At 45.0% G+C, this 20284-nt stretch overlaps 2 protein-coding genes across 4 annotated transcripts in view; one reads left to right on the top strand and one right to left on the bottom strand.

Annotated features, from left to right (window-relative positions):
* The window catches only part of SRGAP2 (SLIT-ROBO Rho GTPase activating protein 2), a 163687-nt gene that overhangs the window by 127340 nt on the left and 16063 nt on the right, over positions 1–20284 (bottom strand). The window lies entirely within an intron of this gene.
* On the top strand, positions 4169–7707 carry LOC132244774 (nectin-3-like). The gene is made up of 2 exons (XM_059717221.1): positions 4169–4265; positions 6268–7707. Exon 2 carries the CDS (start codon positions 6344–6346, stop codon positions 7628–7630), a length of 1287 nt encoding a protein of 428 aa, XP_059573204.1. The 5' UTR covers positions 4169–4265; positions 6268–6343; the 3' UTR covers positions 7631–7707.

The raw sequence follows: 20284 nt of genomic DNA, 5'->3' as shown, positions 1-20284 counted from the left end.
CTCCTTTTGGCAACAAACATGGCGAGAGGATCCGACTCCTTTCCCTTCCCCTGCGGAGGCTGGACCCGACGATTGATCTGTAAGGTCCCTTCCAGCCCCTAACGTCCTAATGAAGTGGAACCGGGGCTCATCTCCAAACAACAGCTTTGGATCTTAGGACAGAAAGTGAATGCTTTCATCCTCTTCTGCCAGAGATTCCCAATGTTAAAAACACAGCAAATAAGCATCTTAGCCCCCAGTTCACCTGGAAGCTTTTTACTTATTGTTCCCAACTGGAAACGCAGCATTTTACGAACAACCTTTTGCTCGGAAACATCGGCATGGCGGGAGTAGGTGAGATGGAGTAATGAGGCTCTCGCCACGAGACGGCAAATTCACAAGAAAAAAGTCAAATGAAAACAGGATCTATTCTTGATGGTTATAAAATAGCTGACTATCTGAACAACAGAACGGGTGACCTTATCAAAGAAAGACACCGTATCTTGCAGTATGATTCATACCCCAAGACCATCTGGAGAAAACATTCAAGTGTCATAACTTAAAAACCATCTTGGAGCACACGGCCAGACAGACCAAACTGAGCAAAATGATCCATCTACTGTGTCAGAGTTTGCCAAAAAACCATTGAAAGTAGACGAGTTAAAGGAAATCTATATCCCTTGGGATACACTTGTAACTAATCTTGAGACTTTTTAATATTTTCATATGCATAACCCATATAAGGGGTTTAGAGTAGGTGGTTGTGTGTCCAGTTTAGGCTATCCATTTAGTTCCACACGACAGAAAACATCTGGGTAGCTACTCTGGGACCCACCAGCTGACTTCCAAAAAAATTATTTGGGCAAATCTGCAGCATGAATGTCCTGCCAACATTCATCTCTGTCAATCTGGTGCAAGAGAGAGAGAGCACATGAGCCAAAAAGTACAAGTACACTTAGGCACATGTTGGTTTTGAGGGTTTAGGGGGCAGGAGGAAGGGAGAGCAAGAGTAAATGGGTGAAGAAGGTTATGCTTGTTCTTGAAGTCTTCCTTGATGTAACCAGTGATGGATGCAGCTACCCAGCCCACAGCCATCTTCACACCAAGGTACTTATTTTTGGACTGGGTTATTTAGCAGATCTTTCTACCCAAACGAGACACGTCTCCATAGCAGGGAAACATATGCTGTGGGGGAGGTCACCAAATAATTAGTCAGCACTTCTAGAAGTTGACTTGCTACTGTCGATGTGCCGACGCAGTTAAAAAAAAATTCTCTAGACTAACTCAATACCGATTTCCCAGTCCATTCTGCAGTTGCATTTCCCGTGCAATAAGGTCGGCTTTTATTTAAGAAACAGAGAGAAACTCAGTGGATACCCCTCCCCCAGCAGAGCAAGAGGTCTGGCTCCTGTTCCTGGTTTAAAATCGCAGATGTGAAGTTCAAGCTGGCCATGTCATCTCGCTGTGCTTCAGCTTCCTCATTGACATAACGAGGAAAATCCCCACTTTTATAGAGTACCCTGAGATGGCCAAAGGCAGTACAGAGCTCCTGCTTTCACCACACCCAGGGAAAATTGAGCTTGACTGCTCCTGGATATAGTCAGGTTACGTGCCTTGAGAGCCTGGATCACAAGGCGACTTAAAGAGCACAGATGTCCTCAGCAAATGCTCCTGAGAAACAGAAGAGTTCACCATTTATCTACTATGCCTGAACTCTTAGATACCGTACCCACACCGCAGTGCCAGGCTACTAACATCCAGGCTACTAACATCTCTGGATCATGACCTTAGAGACAACAGCGACGAGAACTGCAAACACTGAATGACTCGTGGACTTTAACCAATATTACTGAGAATGAGGTTTGGGGCCATACCCTCCTGCCAGCTTGCATGTTAAGCTAGTCCTACTGAAAACTTCCCTCTTCTCATGGTGATGTTTGACTTGGGGGGAGGAAGGGTTGGAGGGGAGGGAAGCAGAGAGGCGCAGAGGCAAGTAGAGGAAGTTCTTTATTTCAATGACTGGTGCAGTGTCCAGCACTTATTGGAAAGTAAGTCTAGCATAGGGAAGGGAAGAAAGTTTAATTTCTAGATGATCACAGAGGATGCGTCAGCACTGCAGGGACTTTTCTATCCCTCACTCTCTCCTCTGCAATGCTAAGTGCTCTGCCTGCTGACAGAGAAATAGCGCATTTTATTGCAGGACAAAAACTGGGACCTTGCCACGGCCCCATCCCATCACTGCACCGTTTGCAATACAAGGAAATCAAAAACTGTGTCCTTGACCTTGCACTCTTCTTTTGGGGCACACAGGGAGACAGCTTAAAAGACGTGCCAGATAATCTCCTGTTGTTAACTCCACCGGTGCTCAGCACAAGTGCTGACATTATTTTTGGCTGTCACAAGTCTGCACTCCCACCTTGCTGGATGGGGAAAAATGCACAAGACTAATGGCATAAGCACAAGGCATGATTTCCTCCAGTATACCCATTACCATAACCTGCACCCTCGGCAAAAGGAAGTGGGAAACCTCCTTCAGAGTGCAATAACCAGCCGTGGTACTTTAACAACTACGTTCTTAGACAGAAAAAAGAAATGTTGCCTAAAGACAAAGACAACACTATATCAGAAGGAAACACATTGAACAAAGGGACTGGTGAAGCTAGAAGTGAGCTACTGTGCATTTGGAGACCAAGTTGACAAAGCAACCGGCAGCACACGGCAGGAATTTCTTAAGTTCTCTGCTGAAACCTAATATTTCCACTGATGACAAGAATGAAACAGCAACTGGAATCGGAGCCGCTTCAGATCTTTGGTAGTAGCAACACCATTCAAGAGCACAGCTACCAGATAAACCGCTTCACCCCTGTATGCTGCAGGAAGTAATGCAGCCATCTGCCTCCAGCATGGGCATGGCGAAGTGCTGCAATTCACTCCCACCGCTATCCTGAGGCTGGCCACTTGCAACGGCAATTTTAGACATGGCTGGTCAAACAGTGCCGTTGCATTCGGGTCCGAAAACGCTTGAAGAACAGCCCAACAACACAGTCTAAGCACCACTAATACTGACAGAGCTGCTAGCCAGAGAGCAGTGGAAAGAGGATTAGGCTATGTCCCCTTCCAATTTTTGAGACCTCAAGACATGGCAGGTCCATTGCAACGGGTGCACTGACAAAGCATGCATTATTAGCCACTGCTGCATTAAACCAGCTCTGTTCCCAGCCCACTGAAGAGAGCAGAATACACCCACCGCTTCCTCCCAGGAGGTATTTTTCACACTAAACACTTTGCTTTCCACCCCATGCTGTGGTTGTGTACCTAGCCAAATCACCACCTGGAGCAGCAAAGGGGGTGCAAACTGCAAGTCCTAAAAAACAAAAAAAAAGTATTTTTAGGTGAACTGGTACATTGACTTATCAGTAACGTGTGCAATAAAGACAACCCTTCCTGCAGGGTAAGCAATTATAGGCATTTCACAGTTTTATACTACTGCTAGTTCATTTCTCCCCCCTGCCCCTTATTTCACAATGTATCAAAAACACATACAAATGATTCCTTAGCAAAGAGGTTTCAGTTCCCTCTTCTCTAGAGCCGTCTCAAAGACTGCTCCGAAGAGGAAGGACAAATCTGCACCGTAAAGAACAGATTTCAATTTCCACGTTTCAAAAGCAGGCACTGGTTTGGGGCGTCTCTACACTTCACATCCCTTAAACCCGACTTGCAGAGGTACTGAAGCAGACGGTACCTTCCACCTAAGGCCAACCTGTGCCTAAAGACACCACACCAGAGCATCTCATGCCAACTGGGAACCCCCAAAAGAGCGGCGCTGCCCGAGACCTGCGGACAACTGAAGTGTTTAGTAGCCTTTCACGTGGCTTGGCTCTTTATGAACGAAGACTACCGGAGAAAATAAAGCAGCGCACTTTGAAAGAAGAGCGTAACATCAGACAGGTGAAATCAAGCAACTTGCACCTTACTGTCACAACCCAGTGATTTTAGTGCCTCGCACCATGGAATTTTCCCACCACACGAGAGTCTCTGCGCACAGCAAAGGTTTTCTGTTGCAACAGAAAACCCTGGTGCAAGAGAGTTCCCCCCATTCGTATGCAAATGTCTGTCTCACTATTGGCCAGTTCTAAATTATTCCTACCTCGGGGCCAGCGATTGGCTTGCCGGCCGTATAAAATCCTGCGCGTCCCTCCGCCCAGGGCGGAGCCCTTGGAGCACGCTGCCACTCGTGTAGCTGGTTAAGCGACGACGGGGCCACCTGCGTTGCGGCTACTAACGGGGTAAGTAAAGCTTTTTGCAACCAACACACTTTGTCTGCCTCTCCATTCATCAGCCCGCCCAAACGGCCGAGTAATTTGTATATCGCCTCAAGTCTGCTCCGGCTGAGGATGGGGTTTAAGGGCACCGTGAATGAGACGAAACTAATTAAGTTCTTAGTGGGGGTGAAGGCAAAGAAGACGAAAAATCTCTTCCCCCCCCCCACTCAAGAGTTTGCCCAGGGCAACCCGTCCCCGAGGGAAGGAGGGGGGAACCCCCCCTCATTGGTTTGACTGTCGGGCCCTATCACCTGGGTCAGGTGGTGACCAAGGCCTAAAGCCCAAGGGCTGCCATGCGGTGAAATGGGGGGGGGCCCAAAATGGAAGAAAGGGAAAGTGATGAAAGTGCTGTGGTGCGGTAACGGGTCTACTGCAAACAAAAGTTCAGCAAAGCAATTGCGCACGGGAGCGCGGAGTGCGTGGAGCAGGCAGCAGGCGGCTCCGAGCCGCTGCCAGAAAATGGCGCCCGCCACGTGGAGGGCGCGGGGATTCCCCTAGGAGGCGGGCGGCCTGCTATCGCCCTTGGCCCCACCCCCTGGGGTGACGTCACGGAAAAGCCTGCCTCCCTCCGAGGGAAGAAGTTGCTTTCAGCCTCCCAGCTGGGAGGGGAATTCTGCCCGGTGCTTCCACGCAGTTAACCCTCTCCTGACCGCACTACACCCGATAGTGCTCACCCAGCAGGTCAAAGATGCACAAGGCGCAACCCGTACCACCATCGCACACCACACCCGCACCCAGGGCAAAGTACAAGCGTCATGCCAAGAATCAAAATTAAAACCTAAGGAACCGCTAGCCATATGGCTACGGTGCCTAGTGGTGGAATTCAGGTCAGGCTTGTTAGACCTAAATAAGGCTAATCTTTTGATGCACCAAGCCTCAAGGAGTAGGGGGCACGCTACTAATCTAAACGTGGTAGCAAGCAGCATCTATTGGCCCATTCCGCTCCCAGCTCTTGTTGCAGGTCAAGCGTGCCACAAATTTCACGCGTGACATAATGGACGACCGCCAAACCCATCCGCAGAACAGCTGTCGGGACTGACACAGGCGCAGATCAACGTACCATGGCCTCATCATCATCTCAGTCACCCCGGGGATGTTCCAACCACCCTGGACAGCGTTGAGGTATGCGTAGAGGTTTCTGGGGGAAAAGAGGCTGTGACTCTCAGGCTTCTCCTCAGGCCACTAGCTGGTCAGCCGGCTGGAAACTTGCCAAACCAGATGCCACGGCTGCAGGCCCTGATGGATCCCACGATAGAGGTCTCCGGTGGGATGAAACCACGTCCTACGGCGTACTCGGTCGAGGGCCCAGGACCACCACGGCATCCGCCTGATCCTCGGCATGAGCCGCGGGCTCTGCCACCAAAAACACCTGAAGAGAGGGCCAGGTTTGGATTCCTTCTGAACAATGCCCAGCTCACAAAACACCAGCTACACGTCCTGGGACCCGACCCCACTGACCCTCAACCCCATGTTGAGCTTCTTGTCCGCAACCCCAGCGAACCTGCCGCCAATCAATTGGAGTTCTTTCTCCTCAACACGGGGCCCAGGTCAGCGTGGTCGCTCCGGCGATGCTCCGCCAGAAAACCACAATGACAGTTGGGGTACAAGAACTCAACACAATGAAAGTTAGGATTGCAGTGCGTGACCATCGACGCGCGCTAGAAGCAGTGCTAGGGGGCATCCGCCTCCTGGAAGTTCCCAGGATCAAAGACCTAAAGCTGAAAAAACGGGTGTTGCAAGCCCTCCTGGTCACTGTTCGAGGGACCGACCAGCAAAGACCCTGGTTGACCACATCTGCAAGTGTACAAGGGAGCCGTCTACGAATCCGAGCAATATACCAGCACCTACTCTGATCCTAGAAGGCGATAGAGCCTGGTTGCCCATCATAGCTCACAACTGGCTAATTCGCCGCCCTACTGTTCTCTCAGTTTTCTTTATTCTTGTTTGTTTGCTTGTCCCCTTGCAGGTCTGACCGTGGCGAGGCGGCGGTCTGCAGCTGCTCGATTGCTGGATCTGCCAAGCACCTTCAAGTCAACGCAGCAATGGCTGCCGTGGGGACACCAAGACTGCAAATGTTTGCTGGGTTAGAACTTCTTACGCTGCTTCTTTCCCATCTATGCTGTGGTGCTTTAGTCAAACCAATAGTTGATCCATACATAGCAGCAGTTTGGGGAAAGAATGTTACATTGAAATGTACAATCGACATGAATGAAACCATGATACAAATTTCTTGGGAAAAACTGCATGGTAAAAGTGCGGAAACTATTGTCGTATATCATCCTGAATATGGGTTTTCTGTTCAAAGAGAATACCATGGAAGAGTGTCATTTAAAACCTCTTCGTTCAGTGATATAACAATTGTCCTAAACAACGTGAGTTTCTCTGACGCAGGAAAGTATATATGCAAAGTAGTTACATTCCCATTAGGAAATGCAGAGTCATTAACAACTGTAACTGTAATTGCTGAACCCACTGTGAGCTTTACAAAGGAACCAACTCCCTTAATAGATAGTCAAAATTGGACAGTAGTAGCCATGTGTATAGCAGCCACAGGAAAACCTGCTGCAAATATAAGTTGGGAAGGAGACTTTGGTAAAATGAAATTGAATTATATTTCCTTTCCAAATAGAACGGTAACAGTTATAAGCCAATATAAGATCATTCCCACTAAGTTTGCAACGGGAAGGCGTATAACTTGTATTGTGAAACACCCAGCTTTGGACAGGGAAATAAGGTATTCTCACATACTAGACATCCAATATGCTCCTGAAGTGTCAATAACTGGCTATAATAAGAATTGGTTTGTTGGACAAAAAAATGTTCAACTTAAGTGCAATACTAATTCTAACCCGCCGCCTGTAAAGTTTACCTGGGCCAGACTAGATGGACAATGGCCTGAAGGCTTACTGTCGGTAAACAGTGCTTTGCATTTCAATAGCCCATTAACCCACAATCATGGCGGAACTTATATTTGTAGGGTGACAAATTCCCTTGGTCAAAGCAGCGATCAAAAGACTGTTCACGTGTTAGATCTCTCTACCATCACTACTACACAATCATCCACGGTTCCACGGTATCCTTTAACTGATAACATTGCGAGTTTGGCATCGGCCTTAACCTTAACAGCGATGCCGGAAAGCAATTGGGGTACCATTATCGGTAGTGTAACGGGTGCAGCTTTCTTTCTAATATTTGTAAGCATTTTAGTTGGAGTTATCTGTTACGGAAGAAGGCGCACGTTCCGTGGCAGCTACGTCATTGAGGACCACACTCCGTCGACTGACGTAGAGGAAGAGTCTCAAGTAGACGTTTCCCAGTCAACTGTTTAATAATTATTGTTATAAGTTCAAGTTGTCATATTTTTTAGTTTGTTAGAGACCAGTTTATAAAGTTATTTGTTAATATATTTGTTGGTTGCTTGAGTTACTACCCATACGTTCAGATCCTGAATCCAGCTAAGGCACCCACATTTGAAAACGCCTAACATTTAGTAGGCCGGTTAGAGAGGGCCAGGAAAGATAAGAATGGTCTGTACGGGAGGACTGCAAGCTTGGCTGCACGATCTGACGCAGGAGACACGCGCACACATGACATGTTGCATGCATACAGAATTGTGGCCAACGCCACATCACAGAGAAAGATCACACATGACACTAAACGTGTCCAGACCGTTATATTTTTGAGAGAGAGATTTAACCATGGGCACGGGTATTCTCAGCCTTTCCTTTCCTCCATGACCTCTAAACAAGCCATTCCATATAATTTGACAATAAATGTGAAACACATAACTGTACGGCTGGAATTGTAATGGGTCTAGGATCTTATTCACCATTGCTGCCGTCAACTCGAGAGGGTGCCAACAAACCAGGGCCATTGTGAAGAATTACAAGATTGATCTAAGCAGCAAGTGCTGACACATCTGAATTATTTCATGGTAACCCTCTAGCAATTCTGCAGTCCCAAAATAAGTTTACAGCCATATGAAAAAGGAGCAACGTTGTGAAAAAATTAGCAGCTGAAGCAGCAACAGCAGATACTGCCTGATTTACAGGAAAGACAGGGGAAGTCCCCTCTTAAAGGCAGGTTGGATTTATTTTTATTTTTTTAAATGAGAGAACTGGGTTAAAACTTCAGGATTACATTTTGAACTTTGCCTTCTTCCTCCAAATTCATCCAACCCCACCCCACACGTAAAATAATCTACCACATGAGGCTTTTAAGTTCCCACTACTGCGGCATATTTAAACACTTTCCATTTCTGCATTGACTCCTGTACGCAGTCTAAATCCGAAGAGCAAAGATGTAGGCTGAAACATTAAGTTTCTTAAGGGCTATGGAAAAATCCAGTTTGATTGCTAAATGTCATCACGCTTGACCCAGAGGGAACCGGGAGCTCCCTAGGGAGACCCGCCAAGAGATGGATGGCTCTGGAAGTTCACAGATGGCTCTCTTCGGGAACAGACTCGGTTTCTGTAACCAGCTGTATGAGCAGCACGGCAGCAATGAACTTCTTCCTCTGGCTTCACACGCAGGCATTGCGCTACCAACCGTAATATTTTATCCGCCACTCCAAGGACTAGCAGCTCTGGATAGATTAAAAAGGCTTGCACCAAAACTAGGTCAACAGGCAGAAGGACAAGGACAAACCTTAGCTGAAGGAAAGGAACCTGCCTGCCTCCAAGACCAGGAGATGAAGTCCCCTCCTTATACAAAGCTCTAAAAAATAAAAAATAAATGCATTTCCTGCTGTAAACATATCGGATGAAAAACTATCCTCCAAATCACTTCTTCAGTCAGCCTTAAACAGCTACAAAACAACAAAGGTTTTTTCATTAGGTGCCAGGTACTTAACTTCAGCAAAACATTTCAGGTTTGCAAGATCTATATGGCCTGGAGCTACTTAAACAGTAGGAAGTATTTAATTGCAGAGCATTATAATAGAAATGTGCCATTTTCACAAGAGACCAAGCTGGATGTGTCTTTTTTTTTTCTTTTTTAATTATTTCATCCTTTCTGCAAGTAATCAGAAAAGTAAAATTTAATTTGTATGCCTGCTGCATAGGGTGAAACATAGGAGAGTGAAGCATAGGAGAGATCTGGGAGATAAGTGCAACCCTTTTTTCTATACCTTCCATTCAGATAGTCTATGTGGCAATCTTTAGCAAGGTCTTTTTAAAGATACATTTATAAGTCCCCCAGGCCTAACACCTTTTTTTTTTTTTTTTTTTTATCAAGACACTAGGGACCTTCAGAATTGGGAACCTCTCTCTCTCAGCTCAGACAGCTGATTATTCTGCAGAGTACAGCAAAGCAAAATGCTTCAAATCACCTGGCTCTCAAACAGAGCAAACTTGCTTAGGCTCCCCATATGCAATTGCTTTCCTGTGCATGGGGTAGTGCACATATCTGCTATCAACCAAAGGATTGCTCCTTAACCACCAAGGTTTCAGTCCTTCTAAAAGCACTGTGACCTCAACTACCCGCCTGCAAGCAGGCAAATTAATTCCCGACTCCAGTCTAGTTATAAAAACAGATACAAATTTCACTCCGTAAACAACTTAAGCATCTAAAATTTCCTCCCAAAAGAATATGGGGAAAGCATTTTTAATTTAAAACCCCCAGTAACTATTCTTTTGTTTGTGTTCTCCAAAGCAAATGGTTATTCGTGTCAACAGATAAATCCAGTGAACGAAGATGGCCTTATTTTCAAGTTTGTATGACACTACCACCAACTATCACGTTCATGTTCCCTCCCTTTCACTCACCATTGACCACAGTAATGGAAAAAATAAATGCTATATATTACTGTACCATTGTCCAAAGTTATTCCATGCAAGGAGTCTTTTTTTATGGTTTTTTTTTTTTTTTTTAACCAAGCTAGTTTTAAATAGCCACTTAGCAGGCTCTGCCCTTCACAACCTTCCCTGCAATCTAGTAAAGAGGAAGAAAAAAAAAAAAACAAGGCCAAGTTCCAAATAACAGAATAAGAGCCTGCAAGGCCTTTGACTCTCAGAATTAAAAAACATCACTCATACACAATGGTTCAAATGCAAGGCAGTGTCTACAGCTTTTCATTCCGGTTATTGTGATCTAATAATAGAAGTGCAGAGCCCACATAATCGAGCAGTCTCCACTGTATTGTGTTCTCCCACTATCCATGTTACCATCTGAAGGCTATTTAAAGCGTAAAACAAGCAAGTCTCTCTTTGAATGTCAGCCACAATATGGGAAACCAGCCTAAGGAAGCTTTTCAGATTGCTGGATTTCAAAGGCTCGGCCCACTAACGAAAGAGCCCAGGCGGGCTCCGCCGTTCCAGATCGGTAAGGGGGCAGGTTTGGTATCAGAAGTGCTCCAAAACTTATGTGAAAACTCTACCAGGGCAGAGAGTGGACCTATAATCCAGTAGTTCGACTGGGGTCCGTTGCTGCTGAACACAATTGATGGCAATTTTCAACCTGATTAAGTTCTCAAAGAATGTATGTGATAAGTAACAGCAAAGAAAACGAAGACTAAGCTGAACAAAAAGGCTCCACACAGTGAATTTCCCTTATTATAAAGGCAGCTGAATCCCAAGCACTGGAAGCAAAAGATCATATTTAGGATAACTACTGATGCTTTGAATTTGTCTTATAAAAAGCACAGAATCCCCAATACTCGACTGCAAATTATTCCCAGAAGAATGAAGTTAACAGGACTAACTACTTCTCTCCAAGCTAATGGAGAGTTTTACTCATTCCCAGCAAAAAGAGGAGAGGAATTAGAGAGTTTACAAGTCATTTAGCTTTGCAAATTTGTATTCAAGTCCTGAGGCTGTAATTTTAGCTACAACCTTGGTATTTCCAATGGCCTCCAAAAATCTCACTGATTGCTGTTACAACTGTCATCAAAGGCTGATAACAGCCAGCAATACCCTCCCTAATTTCTTTCCTGGAGATGAGATGATGTTTCAGCTGGTAGACACTGTTGATTGGAAATCTGCGTTTTGTGTTTACCGGCATGCAAGATGGACCAGCGCAAGCTCATCCGTTGGAGCCAACTAGCATGGGACAGTGGATTACCCCTACTAGCAGATGAGGTTCTTTGGGTAGATGTGATATCTTGTATTAGACCAACTAAATAGTTGGAAAAATTGTTCTTTGCAAGCTTTCAGGTACAAACACCCTTCTTGTACGCAAAAGCTTGCAAAGAAGAATTTTTCCAACTATTTCGTTGGTCTAATACAAGATATCACATCTACCCAAAGAGCCTTGTCTGCCTGTGTCCTTAGAGCAACACGGCTACAACCAACACCCTCATGCTAGCAGAGAATTCCTCCTCCTTTCCCCACCCTAGCTAGAATTTTCATTACATCATCTTCTTCTGAGGTCTAAAACCTAAATCAGACCTAACTGGAAACTTCCACACAAACCTTACTCATCATTCCCAATACGCAAAACCTTCTTACTTGCTTTGTTTAATCCTGGTGGGCTTCCTGCTTGACCTTGGCGAGCCACAAACTCATTAATCCCTTCACCCCCACCAACGTCCTTGCTATCTTCTCATGCATTAACACATCTATGGCTCATCAGACTTCATCCTGCCAACATTAACAGACTGACTAGCTCCCTATGCTTTAACTTTGGTTTCCTGAAAGACTGTCAGGCTTGTACCTTGTATAATAAAACATCCCAACACTTACTGCATTACATGTCGTAATCCCTATAATAATCTCAGTCTCTATAGACCGAACACAACATAACAAACGATAGTTGTCTGAAAAATCAGTCTAGTGAATAAACCACTTAAAAGGCTAGGATTTTTCAGGACCACTATCTACTAAAAAGGTTTTCTTAACTATTCTAATAGTTTGGCAAACTAGGTTTGTCCAACTAGTCCATTTAACAACTTAATTGGTGAAAATGAGTAGGAACCCTCAAATTCAAGGTTTCTAAGGAAGCACTGAACTGACCAGGTCCTGTCAATCCCAAGGCTGGTATTAGAGGCCTAAAATGCTTGGAGAAACCAGGTAAGGAGCCTTAATGAGGTGTGAAAAGCTTACCCCAGACTGTGCCTGTATTAATGAGCATTGTCTCGAGTTGGGGGGTGTTTTGCTTCGCTTCCTTTTCAACCAGAAAGTTATGCGTTTTAATGGTGTCACTAAAAGGTAAAAAGTAAGCATGCGTGCTGCAACTTCGTAAGTGATAATCTTGCCGCTGTTCAATTAGTGCATAAAATCCAACTTGAGAATTCAAACCCTCAGATGAGTGGAAGTCACTCGTCTCAAACAAGGCTGTTCCCCCATCATAAGCACCCACACATCAGTGGCACACAAGTACGTGTGCTTGTTCGATTATTCCCCACTGCCTCTCACAGCTCCCATTGTGCCATGCTATTTTTAAGACAGATGCTTATTATAACAGAATAATTGACCCTAGCATCCCTACAAGAAAGTATGTTCCAAATTAATGGGGTTTAAAGTAGGACGTCAGAGTGTATACCATCACATGCCCGATATCGTCAAGTGTCAAAGAGATATACCCAAAAGTGCTAGGAAAAGGCTAATGGAAAAGAAAAAGAATGGTTATTTTAATCTGCCCCATGTGCTGCAACCACCACAGCTCCCAGGGCAGGGGATTAGCCACAACTATCATCTGGGTATAGCAAGAGTGAGGCATGAGCTACAGCACTCACCTGAAGAAGAGTGCTCTCCCAAAACTGCCATCTGACCTAGCAAATAGTGTCAGTAGGTCCGGCCTGACCAATTCAACTGCATTACTCTGGGTCTGGCCGATTTCTGGTACCGGCACATTTTGGAAGAAGGTGGAAGATGCCACCCGAGTGCTACGGTTGGCAGATGAGGCAGACCCGCCAGGGAACACCTATGGGATGACTCTTAAGGGCCACCTTCAGCCCCACTTTGTCCTCGCGAAGCAAAATATCAGTGGGACCCCTTGTCTACAGTTTGCTCACTCCTTTGGCCGAGGCAATGGCTACTCAAAAGATCATCATGTAATCTGGATGCTATAAATGCTACCATCTGTAATAAGAAGCGGTGACTTCTCACAGTTAACCGAGGGATAGAGCTGAACAAACAGAGAAAGTAGGTAACAGGCATTTGTCAACTCCCGATACAATCTGCCTGGGCAATATGGACCAACATAGGATTCTTCTCTTCCTTAAGCAATAATAGGGCTGTACAGAGGGGCAAGCAGAGCATCAGCCCTAGGTACCAACTTAAAGAGAACAAAAACTGCTTGTCACGCCTTAGGTCACCATGGCAAGGCATTCCTTATAGACTTTCAACGTCGCAGACTGTCAAAGAGATCAGCCCTCTGGGCTGGTAGCAATTCAGCCCCACACTAGTGCGGCTGCATGGGTCCACCGAGATATATGCTTTGCAGTTCAACAGTCGGATAAGTCAGGAGCCTGGAGAAGGATGGGCACAAGCAAATAATACCATTCTGAATCAGACGGTCTGTGCCAGGCAATCCCCAGTATGGGTGCCAGAACGTGACATATGAAAGCATTTTGCTTGGCACGTGTGCCTTGGGGATGGAGGGGAAGGGACCAGGGCTGTGCTGCCACAGCAAGGATCGAGTCCTTTGCAGTTCCCCTGGCGTCTACCCCTGGCATGCCAACGTCTAAGTTAAGACTGCAGGTGTTTTTGCCACTCTGTCCAAAAACACTGCCGACCCTTGGTCTATGCATTTGTTTGGTGTCCTCTAGTCTGGTATAAGAGAAAGACCCTCTTCTTTGGAACAAGACTACCAAGAGTAAAGCCTCTTCCCTGGCAGCCTTGAAAAGAATAACTCAAGCTTAATACTTGCCATTGTTGTGACCCATTTCGTTCCAAAGCACAGTATCAAGTACACTGGGAAGGGTACTTTCACCAGTCACTCAAGGGCAGACACCTCTGGGGTTGAGACCAAAAGTAAGTCAACACAGAACGTGGGTTTATTTGTCAATATGCATGCAGCACCAGAGGCATCCTGTGCCGCAGCAACAGTATTCATTTCCTCAAAAGCCTTTTTTAAACCTTGGAGTAATTATAAAAGTGAGATGCAAAACAGCAAAGTGGAGCTTTATTCTTGTTCTGCTTCTATCTGAGGCCTTGCAAGTCCTTTCGCAAGTACAGTGAGCAAGAAGTAGCAAGTAACTATGAACCCTTCCCTAGCCTTGCAACAGAGACAGTGGGAAGTGGCTCTGGCCAGGAGGCCCCAGGTATAAGTGAGGCCAAGTGGAAGAGCCAGAGCTGATAAACATCCTGCCCCAAGGCTATGAATGCTGATACTGCAGACTCCAGGCATGTGCCTGGAAGGTCAACTAAGGATACAGACCTTCCTGATCTAGTGCTGACATGTATAAAAGGAGGGTCAGTCTCAGAAAATGAACAAATCCAGGTTGCTGAATTTGGGGAAACTCCACATATCAGCTCAAGAACATGGTCTGTGCTACTATCAAGCAACCGTGGTGGGTTTGTTTGTTTTTAAACGAATCCCTGTTTAACCAATTGGCCACTCACTCCAGCTGGAAACACAAGACAACCCTGCTTTTACCACTGCCCAGACCTCTCCCACTTCATCCCCAATTTTCCAGGAGGTGTGGGGAGGGAAAAGAGGAATAGGTACAGGCGCACAAATTCAAGTCCAGACAGTTCAGGAACTTATAGCCGCTGTGCTTAAAATGCTAGATTTCAGCTGTACAGTTTAACAGTTGTATTGCTTGCATCTTAGCAGGAACAATCTAACCTCAAGCCAAGCTAAGGCATGTAGAAAAAATGAAGCCTGTGAGCAGCTATGCACCAGAAGCCACACTAATTATCTGTAATGCGAGGTTTATTCTTCTTGGCTCTGGATGCACTTCTCCCCCTCCCCAAAGAGCATGCGCAAATGCTGCTGGATCTCTTCCCTCTCCAGCTCCCTGCTCCGAACTGCAAAGAAAAGAGAGCATTAAAGTATTCGCTTGGATTATCAGCATTTGAGAGCAACAAAAACCTTCTTTAAAAAAGAAAAAGAAAACAACCCCACAAAAAACCCACAGCGTTTGACAAGAATGGGCCCAATACCAGCCCTGTGCCCCTCCATCTTCAGATCTACGGCTAGCCAACATCAACGCGTGCCAGAAAGCAAAAGAGGATTCCCAGCAACCTGCCACAGAAAACAGGGAGGCAGAGTCCTCAATCCGGGGCTGCATGGAGACCCAGCTCCTCTGTTTACTCTGGCTTCCCTGTAACCCTTGTTCACACACATCCAGAACAGGCCATCAAGTACAGTTTAACAAGTGCACTCCAATAAGTAAGAGCACTTTAAAATAAAATAAAAGGACACTGTATGAATTGTGAAGTAGGCTGCTCTCATTGATGCTTCCTGCAGCCTACGCTTCTTCAGCCGCCAGCAAAGGTCGGCCTCAATTCTGCAAGGGAAGTTCAAATGGCTAATCTTCTTGCAATTCTAGTGAAAATGAGCACAAAGCTCCGGTACCGCCATGAACAGCTCTAGATACGTTTCTGTTTTCAAGACTGTGATAAGTTGCTCTCCTCTCCCATTCACACATGCTTGCGAATTAACGTCTTGGGGGAAACTCATACTTCCAGGTTCAGGGACGCCAAGTAGACTCCCCCTGCCATGAAGTTCATGTCCAAGATGTGATCCAAATTTAGGAATACTTAAAATAAATAAATAAATAATGTAAAAGTAAAGCACTTATAAACCCCTATGACCAGTAAATATTTCCCTGGATTTCCCCTTTCCTAACCCCAATTCTAGTGGAATCAAAGTTATATACTATTTTCCCTGAAACATTTGGAATCCAAATACTGTAACAGTGCAAAAGCACTCAATCAACACCTGATATGAACACAGGGCATAAGCGAAAATGAACCTAACTATATAGTCACAATTCAAAATTAAAACTGGTAATAATTAAAATGCTCAGAGTCAAAGTTGTTTTTTTTTAAACAGGAAGTTAAACCTGCGGATGCCCCCTTAATATCTGCAGAGGAGTTCACCAGCATCTCTCTCAGGCGTCCATGACCATAGCAGCAGGTGTCTTCCCCTGTACCATTTCAGTGATGAAATAGGGATACTACAGCCCTGAAATACTGGAGGGATCCATTTGCCTAGCTTCGATTTCCCCTCAAATCTACCTGTACGAGGGGTTTCCCCTCCTATCTATCCACCTCCTAAAGATCCATCTATCTACTAAGGATCCATCTGTTTCTGACATGTAAAATGTCAGAAACAGTAAAAGTCTGCAAAATGAACACTTCTTCAGTCTCTGGTCTCAACAGTCCTATCTTCTTGGCAGCTTGAGGATTTCCATTTGAACATCTGAAGTCTGTGATTGTCAGCTTGACATCCTCTATCAGCATTTATACTTATTTAAGCTTTTATCCCTCCTTAAAAATAAATCTCCAAGAAAGCCTTACTTGGTCGAGGTTCTTTCCCACCCAGGTAAACACAGGGGCTGTGCAGTAATCATTTTAAATGGACGGCCACTGTTGGCACTTTTAAGTAATCAATTATCTGACTAGTTTATTTGCAGTAGGGGGTTTCTGGTGGAGTGGGCAAAGGAGGAAATTGTTACAACACATCTAGGTGTATCACGGCTAGGATTTCAACCTCATTCAGCATCCAGTGTCAACTGCGACTTCCCTGAACCTCAAGTGATAATCCTGAGTAAATGCAGGATCTCATTTCTGTAATCCTCGTCTTACCTCAATGCCTTTCCCCACGCCACCGTTTGCTCCCAGCACTCTTGCCATACCGGAGAGTCTTAAGCAAGTAAGCTGGAATTGGGGGGGGGGGGGAAATAGTAAATGTATTAAAAACACTTTAAGTTTTCATTTATTTTCCTTGTTCCCATCTCCTCTGCATGGGGACAGAAGTCCAAATTAATTTTTTTTTTGAGAAAAAAAAAATATTCAGAGGATTTAAAAGGATTCCACAAAGTAGGGGGAGGGGAAGACTGAGGTCAACAAAGTGGTGAAGGAAATAGGCTATAAGGGGCGGGGAAAATTGATGCTTTGAGATGGGGACCTTGGGGGTGGAGGGGGAAAAGATAGTCCCACTGAAGTCTACTTTGAAGCTCCCACCCCTGTCTATAAAGTACCCAGACGTATTTCATGCCAAACAGTAAATGGTACTCATGATGGCCAACTCGTCTCAGCATTGGCCTTTCACATAGTCTAGCATGATCCACACGTAGGGGAAGAGCTAGGGGAAACCCAGGGTGGAGGAACAAGCGGAGGAAAAAGATGTGCCCTGAAGGTAGAGCACAAACACGCTCTGTGAAAGAGGTCATCGGCTGGGAAACCAACGTACAAATTCATTTAAAATAGCTAACAAACCAAGCCCAAGGCTGGACACGCTGGGACTTGTCCAGACGGTTTTATTTAACAAATGTCCGTGGCAACACATGGCACTGCAACCTCCAACCCTTTTGTTGAGCTATGGACCGCACATCCTCCCCTGCATCCACTGCTATCCACTTCAGCCCTCCGAGCGCCCGCCTGCTCAGCTGCATTTCCACTCGCAACACGGCTGGAATTTACCATTTTGGAACAAAAAACACCCCCAAAAACAACCGGTCTGACCCCTGCCCCGGCCAGAGTAACTTTTCTTAAAATAACATTGAGACAGCTCTGCCCTCTGTAACCAGGGATTTAAAAGCCGCACAGAGGAGCTCGCTCAGTATGGGGCGCGACATGTAACCGAGCCTCATAAACCTTGCTAGCCACCTCAATGGCAGGTCAACCCAAAATTATTCCTGACCCCTTAATCTTTTTACCTGCCTGTGTTTATTCAGGTTACTTACAACACAATGCCACCAGATTAAGCAACTTCTGCAGAAAGGATCCAATTCAGCGACTGAAAGCCTGTTGAAATATTTCGGCATGGCTCCAAATTAACCAAAAAAACCCCCACAGAGCCGTCCCTTCCCCCACTAAAATATAAAGTAGGATGTACCATGAGATCAGTAAGAAGCTTAAATTACATCGCTTATGGCCAGAGCAGAAACACCACATATTCTCCTCATTCTGTAAGTTATTTGAGAAAACTATATTGAAATTTTGAAGTGGGTGAGAAAAAGGTAATTGTTATTGCATGCACAGTATAAAACACACACATACGCTTTTAACAAGTAGTAACTTATATTCTCCAACTTGGAATTGGCCTGGAAAAAGCATCCATAATGCTTAAAACATACTGCAAGAAGTCTCAGAGCTGGAATGCTGTAAAGGTGATCAGAGGAAGGGAGGAAAGTTGTGCTTTTGCTGCAGCTTTGCAACCCAAGAGTCCCTATCCTCTATCCAAAATCCCAGACCTTCAAAACTTCCCAGTTTCTGCTGCAAGACTAAAGGAATGAGGGTACTAAGCCTGAAGCTTTAGCAAAGCTGAGAAGGGAGTTTAAGCAAGACGTTTAAAAACTCTTTGTTTTTGTTAACACCTATTTATCTCAAATGCTTGGCAAAATTAGGGAGAAAAATTCCTGGTGAAATATTTAAGGACTCTGGCCACTTCAACAGAAGGCAAGGACAGCTCCAGTGCCAGCTGTCTACTCTTCCAACAAAAACAAGATTTGACACTGCACACATTTCTAGGGAAAAACTTAAACCGGGGGGGGGGGGAGGCAGAGGAATATCGAAAGCTTCGTTGTGCATATCACAACGGAGAAAAATGGGCACAAAGCGTTTGTAACACTCAGTTTTGCAACGATGCATTTAGACTGGGATTTTCAAGAGAGTAAGGCACCCAAACCACGTTGGTTTAGGGTGTCTAAGTGCTTTACACTCTTTGGAAAATCCCACTCTCAAGGTATGCTCCTGGGTTTGTAACCTATAACCCTGTCTTTCCAACAGTGCTATTCGCTGAAGGATGAGGCAGAACGAGTTTACATTGAACAGTACTACTTTTCAAAAAGGCTGAAAACTGAAAGAGAAACAAAAGCTTGTTTTTTCCATGCTGTGGCAGGCATCAATCCTTCCAATCCTTCTGAACATCCCTAACTTACACATGCACCTGGTCCCAATGAAATCACTGGGGGTTCCCATGTATACGTAATAGCCCCCCCCGAAGCCCCCCATAATGGCTTCAGATCATAATTTGTAGCATAGAGGAATATCAGAACTCAACTAAAAAAAAAGAGAGAGAGATTAGGGTAATGTGGCCATAAGAAGAGCTCAAAAAACAATTAGGAATGATTTAATTCAACAGCTCTTTAAAGTATTTAAAAAACAGGCTTTTCACTGGGGCTATTTCAGCACCATACACCCACCACCGCTGAGCAATAGAAGGCTTCATAACTGGAGATAAAAAGGAGCCAGAGCTGCAGAAAAATATGCTATATTACTGAAATAGGAGCATGCAAGTGCTAAACACGGAAAGGTCAACAGCTTTTAATACAGCTACTGTCAAATTAGAAGCACCTCAATGAGGGCTGTGTGTTTATGTAGTAAGAAGGCTTTTGGAGGAGCTCCCGAGATGGAAGCAGAGAGGGGGAAAAGAGACCCAATTTCCCCATACATTAGAGTTTTCTCCATCTATTCACAGAGCTAAATTTATTTTTACTCTTATTGTTGAAGAGTCAAAGCCATTCTGCAAGCACCATTTAACCTTCTCACAAGAAACAGCACAGGTCAGGTTGGTTAAATGCTGAACAGTTTAGGAAGCCAGCTGACTTCCTACAAGCAGCCAGTCTCCCCACTACACTCTTTCATATCCCGAATGTGATTTTGCACGCGCAAGGTTCCTAAAGGAATGCTTTTTCCTCCCTTCTTTAAAAAGAAATGGAGAGAAGCATTTTTTTTTCCCCCATGGGTAAATACACACACAGATTTTCAGAAGAGCAATGGCAAGAAGAATGGATTCAGGATCATTAAAACTGAAGGCGGTGGCAATAAAACCACCTGCTTCCCTTTTTATTTATTTATTTATTTATTTATTTATTTATTTTTTAAACACATCTGACCATGGGTACTAAATATTTTCTCATAGCTTTAGGG

The sequence above is a fragment of the Alligator mississippiensis genome, chromosome 14, assembly GCF_030867095.1.
Source record: "Alligator mississippiensis isolate rAllMis1 chromosome 14, rAllMis1, whole genome shotgun sequence".
NCBI lineage: Eukaryota > Metazoa > Chordata > Crocodylia > Alligatoridae > Alligator > Alligator mississippiensis.
This window is presented reverse-complemented; position numbering and strand designations above follow the sequence as displayed.

Coding starts and splice junctions, on each gene's coding strand:
- LOC132244774 (XM_059717221.1), top strand. CDS start 6,344: ATGGCTGCCGTGGGGACACCAAGACTGCAAATGTTTGCTGGGTTAGAA.